The sequence below is a fragment of the Empidonax traillii genome, unplaced genomic scaffold, assembly GCF_003031625.1.
Source record: "Empidonax traillii isolate 1590-97213 ecotype Southwest subspecies unplaced genomic scaffold, ASM303162v1 scaffold1101:size226669, whole genome shotgun sequence".
NCBI classification, from domain to species: Eukaryota; Metazoa; Chordata; class Aves; order Passeriformes; family Tyrannidae; genus Empidonax; species Empidonax traillii.
Window position 1 is genome coordinate 145,748 of NW_020956294.1, and position 10,029 is coordinate 155,776.

General features: G+C 43.4%; 2 protein-coding genes across 2 annotated transcripts in view; one reads left to right on the forward strand and one right to left on the reverse strand.

Moving 5' to 3' along the window:
- Positions 1 to 3,864, reverse strand: part of LOC114068625 (catenin alpha-2) — a 148,828-nt gene extending 144,964 nt beyond the window's left edge. Inside the window, exon 1 of the mRNA XM_027904904.1 lies at positions 3,838 to 3,864. The gene's annotated coding sequence lies outside the window, so the exon portion shown is untranslated. The remainder of the gene's footprint in view (positions 1 to 3,837) is intronic.
- Positions 3,865 to 3,990: 126 nt separating this feature from the next.
- On the forward strand, positions 3,991 to 6,844 carry LRRTM1 (leucine rich repeat transmembrane neuronal 1). The gene has a single exon (XM_027904906.1). It carries the CDS (start codon positions 4,944 to 4,946, stop codon positions 6,504 to 6,506), a length of 1,563 nt encoding a protein of 520 aa, XP_027760707.1. The 5' UTR covers positions 3,991 to 4,943; the 3' UTR covers positions 6,507 to 6,844.
- The last annotated feature ends 3,185 nt before the right edge of the window (positions 6,845 to 10,029 follow it).

Consider the following 10,029-nt stretch of genomic DNA (forward strand, 5'->3'; position numbering starts at 1 on the left):
GACAATTCTGCACACAGGTATCTTGTCTGAGTGACTCTGTAGAGTTATGCACAACCAGCTGGGATTGAATGTGGATGATGAGGATGGAACGGCTGCAATGAGACAGAAAAGTGTTTAGCACCTTGTCACAAACAAGAACATCATTTACAGAAGAATATCTATTATTTACAGGTGTTAACAAATCCAATGTGTCTGTTAGGCTCTATGAGAATTAAAAGACATATGGAGTCACCAGGGGTATTTTGGTCAAAATCTTGCAAAATATAACACATTTTTATATCTACTAAAAGAGACACGTTGTACAGGAGCTGGATTTCTTATCAGCTGAAATCCTAAATTCTATACAGAAGGGGCAGCCAATAAATGTCCAGGTTGACCAAGACAGAAACACCAGAGAAATAACAGATTGCTTTACTTTGAGTCATGTCTTTTTCTTCCCTTTTCTGTTTTTCAAACGTTTCCTTTATACAAAATGCCACGGTTCAGCACCCCTGAAAATTAAAGACTACCAAAGATCAAGGTTTGAGTCCTTCCATTCATGAGAGGAAATTAAAATCACCACTAAAAGTCCCACTTTTTTTATTACTCTGATAGAAACCACTCAGAAAATACCAGAAGGAAGAACTATACTCGGTATTTAATACATTGTTCTGAGTTATTGTATTTTGTTGGTGAATTTATTAAAAGATGTATACACGCAGAGTTAGACATCAGTGGCCAGATTCTGATCTTATTCACCCTGTCCTGGGTTGCAAGTAAGTCAAGGTAAATAGCCAGGCACAAACAGTGATGGAATAAACAAGGAATTAGTAAGAATGCAATTATTCTGAGGCCAGTTAAATCCCACGGGACATTTAATGGCTGGGTGATCTTGGAGGTCTTTCCCAATGTTACTGATTCCATGATTCAGTGTTCAGTCTGAACTCAACATTACAAATGTGGAGACCAAATACATTGCAGGATGTTTCCCCTTCTCAACCTGGACAATTGTGACAATCACTGCGGGGTGTTGCCAGTGGATTTACACTTGTCACGACTACAAGAAGTGGCTTCCCACTCGAACTTTCCAAAACTTTGTTCATGTTGTTCTTCTGCAACCTCCTTCACATCTGATTTAATCGAGCTCCCTCGAACACGTATAAACTGAGTTTGCCATTCTTAAAATATTTTATAATGGCACATTTAATAAAGCTAATTTAAACCCGCTAATTTTACAGAGACTTGCCAGAGGCTTTGAAACTCCACAAAACGTGTAAACTTAACAGTTGGCTGTGATAACAGCTCAGGCAGTGGAAATTAAGCCCTTCGCATTACAATCATGTTCAAAGTAGATTCTTACTTTTATTGGGAAAAAAAAAAAAAAAGGAAAAAAAAAAGGCACATTGCAAAAAAATATAACAGAAAACCAATTTAGAAAAGATATTTCAGGCCAAGACATACGTTCACCCAAGTTTGGCTTTTCAGATCCATGTGCCCCACCCAGTTCTTGAGGTTGTGCCCCAAACATACACTGAGGTCTCTCATTTTAAAGACTACCTGGAATCTTCTCTACAACCAAATTTTGTATAAGTAAAAAGTAGGGTTTCTCATCCCCCAGACCTCTGCCAGAGCTTTGAGACAGTGTGCTTAGGGCCATTAATTCTGGGTTCCTAATTCTAGTTGTCAGTCTTCCAGCTGATGCCATATAGGTTTGCTGCTGTCCGCTTCAATTTCTACCTTTGAAAACCAACTGATAATGGATTACGTGCCAGTGTGGGAACAGGCACACTGGGCAGGATCCAGGCTGTGTCCCAGGTGAGAGTAAGAAGCAGCAGTGCGAAAAAAAATAAAAAAAAATAATAAATATTCAGCTCTTCAGTGAAGCATCAAGGAGTTTCATCTCTAGTAGAGGGATTCTTCACTTTATACGTAGCATTTAAATGGTAACTAAGTGATCATTATCATCATCTGATTTGCAGAAAATGGCAGCTTTCCCTGAAGATAGAACTGAAATTTTTAGGGCTACTGTTGCAGATCTCTCCCCCACATCTTTATTTGGGAGAAGGCATTAAGACTTCCCCCATGAAGACTTGTAGGGTTGCAGGTTTTTAAGGGACACAACCTCATTGCTTATAAGCTTTTTTCAGCATCTGTAAAGTTCAAGTCACCTTTTAATTTTTTTTTTCCCCCTGCTATTTGCCTCAAAATATTCATCAAGGCAATCTGGAATACATTCTCGGACAAGGTCTTTTTTTTTTTTAGCCTCTCCTGCTTCAGTGCTCTTTCTGCTGATCCTGTCATTGCTTTCCCTCTTGCTTTTGTGTACTCAGAAACAGAATTAAGGTGCACTGCAACCAGTGGACACTCGCATAAACAGCCTGCTTTGAATCAAACAGCACGATTTCGGGAGAGGAAAACTGTCTTCAGCTCTCCTGCCCAAATGCTAAAACATAGATGAGGTTCATATACTATCAAAGCATCATCTTTTTTTGCTTTGAGGCCACTGAAATGCTGTGAAGAGCAGAAAAAATGTAAATAAACTGAACAGGGAGCACAAAAGCACATTGATCCCCAGGTTCTGAAACTGCAGTTCAGGTGGTTTATATTTGCAATTTATTTAAGACTGGTTTTGGCAGATGCATTAGTAATGCATCTCCTTCACACATTTTTATGCACAAGAGCTTTAAGTTTGCCAGGACCTCTGTAAAGCAACTTTTGCTGCATCAAATCACTGCATTCCTTGATCTCTCCGAGCACACACTCCCAGCAGCCAGCCACACTCAGACACAACCATCAGCCCTCTCACACACGCTTCCAAGACAAGATCTTTTCAAAAAAAAATTAGTACAGCTGTGAAAAGGAAAGCAGCAAATGCAACGCTTTTGCCCTGTCCCTCCTGCATTTCCCACCCGATGGCGACTTAAAATCAGCACGTTCTTCTGCAATACTTGCATTTCCACGTGAAACTTCTTCACTGAGAACTGGTGCAGAATTGGGAGCTGTCAGCTCTGGTTGCATTCACCAGCACGCAGGCTGGAGACTCTATTTCATAACGGGAAAAGATGGCCAGCGTTTTCCTGACAGAAGTACCACACATTTTTCAGTCAGTAAAAATTACAGAGCTCATTGTCGACGCATTTCCCACACAGAACGAGGGCTGCAAATTGTCAGGCAAAGATTTTTTTGGGTTTTTTTTGGTTTTTTTTTTTTTTTTACTTTGGTACAAGGCACACAAAACCCAGCACGATCTGCAAAACTTATTAACTCCTGGGGTTTGAGACCCCTTCTTTGCACGCTGCCGACACGGTCACAGCAACCTGTACATCGATCTGATTCCAAAAGCCCAGTGATCTTTCTGCTGCAAGGATTCTGGTGCTGTGTGCCACGGCACACACCGCAAAGGAGAAGAAAAAGCCTTGAGGAAAGGCATGTGCTGAACACACAAAATATGCAGGATGGAAAAAGAACCAAATGTAATTAAAGCTTATATGAAACGAGACATTCGTATTTGCAGAGCTCTGGCTGCATTTCTATGAGAAAGAATGCACAGAATTTCAAATCATGCTCTATTTAGACAATGTCAGAAGAAAAACACATTTCCCCCCCCCACACACACACACTCCCCCAAAACCTCCACACCCTTCAATCCCCCACCCCAAGACTCCAAAAGGCAAATCTGATCATCAGAACTAAGAGAGAAAAAAGCAATCCAAAGAGACCGGTTTACATATTCCTTCCCAAACCATGAAATCGAGTCTCTCCCTCTCCCGGCTAACAGCTTATAAATTCAGACTTTAAACAAAAGCACCATTAAAAAAAAAAAGAGAGAAGAAGAATCCTAATTCTCAAGCTTCCTACTTAGCACTGCCTCGCTTTTGATGATTTGTGCGGCTGTGTGTGCGTGCCTGTTTGAGAAATGGCGAGATAGGCTTAAAGTATTTTCCATTTCATCAAAGAGCATATATTACTTTCCTGGTTCGCTCCCGATGTTGGTTTTATGCCCACCCCTTTTCAATCTGCCCATGTCTGAGATGCACAGTGCAGGCGTACAATCATGAGCAGCTTACGACACTCAGTGAACACTGGGTGCCTCTGCATGCTCTAGCAACATACTGCTCAGCTGAAGGGAAGGGATTCTGGCTGTCTCTCTCTGCTCTAAGCATCACCTAACAAGCACAGCGAACAAAGAATGGGAAATAAAGCGACCCTTAGCCGGTCAGTGAATGAATGGTAACCTCTCTCTGGAGTAAAGGTTGTGCCGGTCAATGGTCGTTGCAAATGACGGACATTAAACAGATTGACAAAGCCCGTGGAGTCGTTAGTAAAGAGTTTGGAGTTTTTTTCACGCCACAGTGTTAACTGCAGAGGAAAGGACAGAGGGAGAAGGAGAAGATCAAGCTCATGTACATAGTTCTGAAACTTGCAGGTCCTAGGAGGCAGCTCCAAAGCTAGCTGGACAAGCCTTTCGCTCGTTGAGCAGAAGCGAAGTGAGACATTGTGAGCTTGCCAGCCTTGCACAACATTGAAAGGGACTGAATTTGTAGCACAGAGGGGTCTTTTTTAGCTCTGCATATAATTAGTCCAAACACAAAGGAAGCAACTGAATGGAGGTTGTCACTCTCTGGAAAAGGGTGGGTAAGACACTTTTTAATTAAATTCTTTCATGAAGAAAGATTTTTTTTTTTCCTTTGCTGCAGCATTTAACATGAACAAAATCACTATCGTTTTACCTTTGAATGTCTGTGAACTTTAATGCTGCACAGCTCCTGCATGCTGTAAAGTGAAATATTTGCCTCTGTGTTTGTTCTGTTTGCTGTTTTGCTTCGGTTTTCGGGCTTTGTTTTGTTGGTTTGCCTTTTTTTATTTTTTTTTTTTATTTTTTTTCACCCTTTAAATAAAATATGATGTAGAATTTGAAAAGATTCAATGGACATTCTCAAGCATATTTGGAAATATTCTTGCTAATGGATTTCCTTCTTATCGGTCTCTGTTTAAACTGGCTGCTGAGGAAGCCCCCGGGGTTGATATTGTGTACGCTGGGTATCTTTTCTAAAATGCTTCCAGCTGTGAATAGTGGGTGTCCACAGCTCTGTCGGTGTGAGGGCAGGCTTTTGTACTGTGAATCACTGAATCTCACAGAGATGCCTCGCAACCTGTCGGGCATGATGGGCTTGTCTCTGCGGTACAACAGCCTTTCAGAGCTGCATGATGGACAGTTCACAGGGTTAATGCAGCTCACGTGGCTCTATCTGGATCACAATCACATTTGCTCAGTGGAGGGGAATGCCTTTCAAAAATTGCGGCGAGTTAAAGAGCTCACCCTGAGTTCCAACAAAATAACCCAACTGCCCAACACCACTTTCCGCCCCATGCCAAACTTGCGCAGTGTGGATTTATCTTACAACAACCTACAGTCTCTGGAGCCCGACCTGTTCCACGGGCTGAGGAAACTGACAACTTTGCACATGCGGTCGAACGCCATCAAGTTCGTGCCGGTGAGAATTTTTCAGGACTGTCGCAGCCTGAAGTTTCTGGACATAGGATACAATCAGTTAAAGAGCCTGGCTCGAAACTCTTTTGCGGGCTTGTTCAAACTCACCGAGCTGCACCTCGAGCACAATGACTTGGTGAAAGTGAATTTAGCCCATTTTCCCAGGCTCATCTCCCTGCACTCTCTCTGCTTGAGAAGGAATAAAGTTACCATCGTGGTAAACACCTTGGACTGGATATGGCAACTGGAAAAGATGGATCTCTCCGGCAACGAAATCGAATACATCGAACCTCACGTTTTCGAAAGTGTACCTCATCTCAAATCCCTGCAGCTGGACTCCAACCGGCTGACCTACATCGACTCCCGGGTCCTGGACTCCTGGAAGTCCCTCACTAGCATCAGCCTCTCCGCCAACGCCTGGGACTGCAGCCGGAACGTCTGCGCCCTGGCCTCCTGGCTCAGCAACTTCCAGGGTCGCTACGACAGCAACCTGCTCTGTGCCACCCCCGAGTACGCGCAGGGCGAGGATGTTCTGGACGCCGTGTACGCCTTCCACCTGTGCGAAGACGCAGACCCCACGAGCGTCAACACCTTCTCCCCGGTGACCAACAACAGCGACCAGACGCTCGGCTACGGCTCCGCCACCGCCACCTACGACGCGCCGGAGGGCGGCGAGGACCGGACCACGTACGCCGTCACCATCACCATGCCCGGCGAGAACTCCGAGAACGCCGTGCAGATTCACAAGGTGGTGACGGGCACCATGGCACTGATTTTTTCCTTCCTCATCGTGGTTTTGGTGTTGTACGTCTCCTGGAAGTGCTTTCCAGCCGGCTTAAGGCAACTAAGACAGTGCTTTGTCACACAGCGCAGGAAGCAGAAGCAGAAACAGACCATGCACCAAATGGCTGCCATGTCAGCCCAGGAGTATTATGTTGATTACAAACCCAACCACATTGAGGGAGCCCTGGTGATCATTAATGAGTATGGATCTTGTTCCTGTCACCAGCAGCCAGCGAGGGAATGCGAGGTGTGATTTTCCTTTTGGGATTTAAACAGTGTGCAACCAAATAACAGCGTGCAGGCAGACAGTGGCACGGGGTGGGGGGGGTTGCTGGGCTTTGCTGGTGGTTTCTGACGTGCACCTCTGCCCAAATTGTTAAGAGGGGCTGTCCCAGAGACTTGATATTTTAGCTTTATCGTGTCTTAAAAACCTTCAGGACAGCCAATCTTAAGGTTTCATATGCTAATACTCCCTTCCAAGATCTGTCAATATTCAGGAATCTGAGAGTGTAAAAAGGTACCAATTATTGATCTTTTGTAAACTAAGAAAACTGTTTAAAATAAAAAAGAATAGCATTTACAGTTTTTACAGACTGGTGTATATTACATGAATGGTTCCCTGTATACAAAATGCAACAGTTTAACCTCTTCTGCTCTTCATGCTGAGTGTTGCAATGAAAGTCGAGGAGCAAAGAAGCCACCTAAATGAGAAAGCTTAAAATTACCCATTGTAATTAGCACACATTCACGCCCATCATGTTGCTGAAGGTATGAAGCATGACACTGGGATTCTATTTCTGTTTATGTGCTACCTGTAACTGGATGTCAGTCCAACAAGGAGCCAGTGCACCTCAGAAAGGCTCAAGTTTTGACCCTGTCCCCGGGACAGGATTTCTGAGGGTTCTTAAGTACAGCTCACTTGTTCCTTGCTGCAAGATCCAGAAAAACTGCATCAGAACCCCTAGAAGTATTTTGTATCAAAACTGATCATACTGCAAAGACTCCTTAAAGTAAAAAAAAAAAAAAAAAAAAAAAAAAAAAAACCAAGAAAACCCGAATGAGCGAGACACTGCCAAAGTGTGCTCGTCAGAAAGATAAAAAAGACTAAAAAACCCACTAAATTTAAGGGCTTTTAGTAGCTTTGCCCAATTTACGCTTCTTTTTTAAGCCATGCCAAGAGCAAAGAACCCCTTGTTCTGTGCCCTGTGGTGCCATGGTGAAAGCTATTTGGGTGTCAGTGATGGAACCTGCGTGCCTGAAGAGCAAAACCACTGTCAGGGGAAGACAGAGAGGTATCAGATCCTACTTCTGGGTCCTGTAGTAAACTGCTGGCAAAGCCTGGCTCGTGTCCCTCCCTCCCACCACCAGCCCTCACTAACAGAACAACCCTCAAAATCTCTGCAGAGGCTGAAAGCAGATGAACCCTCCTTACTAATGACTGGTAAAGTGGAGTTGATGGATATAAAGCAGTGATTTCACGATGTAGAATCACGCAGCTGGTTTATCTGACTGCCCTTAAATAAAGGCTTCCTTTCCCTGTACTTTGGATTTTTGCTTTCCAGTACGTGAGCAACTTGATCCTTTCACCAACTCCCCTGGCACTAATTGACGGTGAGGGAGTTTTGTAACACCAGGCAGAGCATCTTGAAATTCCCTTCCTAGGGCACTACATGGGAATAAAACGTTCCGGATAATGAACTGGGTGGCATTTCTGTGCTTTGTCCATGTTTCTCTATCCTCAGGTTACCACCAATAGAGGAACAATTGCAAAAATCTTACACGTATTTTAATGTAACACAGGCTTGTTTTTTTTTTCTTTTATAGCATCGAAGAGCCACCTACTCTTACAAGGCTCTAGCAGGCTTATAAAGCAGAAAACAGGCACAGAATAAATCACTTGTTTTCCTGCACAGCAGGTTTTAGCCATTAATTTTGAGTGTAAAGAGTGACTTTTAGATTTTTTTTTTCTTACTGGCACTATTTTAAGGAGTCAGAATTTGTTGTCATCACTTTGATACATCTCATCTTGTGTAAATGGCAATAGCCTTTTGATCAAAATTTTTATTCAGTGAGACTATAAAATCATCTGTGAAAGCAATGAGATTATGTACTGGGAGAGGACTGTTTCATAGACAATTCAATGAAAATCAGCTGCTTTTTAACCAAAGCCACTGAAAATTCCCCCCCCTCCCTCCCCCCCAGTACCAAACAAGCCAGCACTGTTAAAACCAGGCTTTTCTCTCTTTAAACAAATGCACATTTCTCTTCCTGTGCCTCAAACCCAGAAGGGCCTGATCCATCCTGAAACTCCCAAGTGACCTGAGGGGTTGAGTGTCCATGTACAAACCTAACAGGGAGGACAGAGAGAAGGTACAGAACCCCTTGTCTTTTGGGGTGCCTGGTCATGTTTTAGGCAAAAAGATCCTTACCTAAATACATGCTAACTGAGGGCCAAGCTATGTTTGGTTTCCCCATTAAACCCTTCTCTGAAATCAGTAGGGAATTTTAACTGTGAAAAACTGGCTCTCCAGCTTTGGACTAGGCTGTGTGTTCCTCAAAGCCACGAGGCAGCACTGCAGCCAGCAGGGCTGATTACAGCTGGTTGCCAGGAAGCTTCCAAAAAGTCAACTAAGATTGTTAAAATATTATCTGTATATGGAAAAAAATATATATATTAACTGGCTTTATTTCTATGATGACTCCCTGTTGCTACAAGGAAATGTGTTAGTGCAGTCATGGCTTTACCCCTGTAAATCCGAGACGAGGCTGATCCCAACAAACAATCATCCCGTGGTTGTATTCCAGTGTATTTTTAGCATATTTGTGGGTTGTGTTTGAAACACACGAGTGACTGCAGCCCTCTGGAGTTGTACCTGCTGTTTGTTGGTGTCAGCAACCTCCAGCCACGTTTGCAAAGACGGGGGCAATCCTGCCTTTGGAATTTATTCACCTCTGTGCTTCCTGCACCTTGCATGGACAGCTCCAGTAAACTGAGCAGTGTTTGCCTTCAAAGGTGCAGTGATTTCCTAAGTGGGAGCTGATTTTGCTGTTGCCTGTTGCCATTCCTCCTGAAGGGAGGTGATGACCACCAATGACTTGCCACCCTGAGCAGGATGATGGATGGATCCTCCCTGTGGAGCAGGGCCCTTATTGAAGGACGTATTCCAAAATCTCCAGGCAGAAACCTTTCCTGAGGGTAACCTCTTCTAGAGACAACCTCCTGGTGATCCCCAGGGGACACCTGGAGATCCTGACACCCTCTGAACATTCACTGGTGAAAAGAGGGGTGCCACTGTTGTTACCTGGCACTCCACAGGGTGCCCACATCTACTCTGAAAGTTTACAGGAAATATATGTGGGTAATAAAGAAATAAAAGAGCCAGTGTGTCACTTCAACCCAGCTATTGGAGATCCATTCGCTCATCCTGCTCCAGGCCATTTCCATTGGTGTATATGAGAGTTATCATATTTGTACTGCATTTATGGCAACTGCAGGGACAAATTTTCCCTAATTCTTTCTTCCAAATTTTGCGTTCAACAACTGTCCAGAGATAAGTCATTCCCTCTCTTTGATGTCCTTATTCTGGCATATTAATTGGCTCCAAATTCAAAGGGAAGAAAAAAAAGAAAAAAAAAAAAAGATGCTTTTGGGGTTAGTTGTGACAGTTTTGTCCAAGAGATGCTTGGGGAATATCAAAGGAAGGAAAATATTTTAAATATTCCCTTTCTAATGATCTACTTAATAGGACTAATCTCCCTTTTATAATTAGGTAATT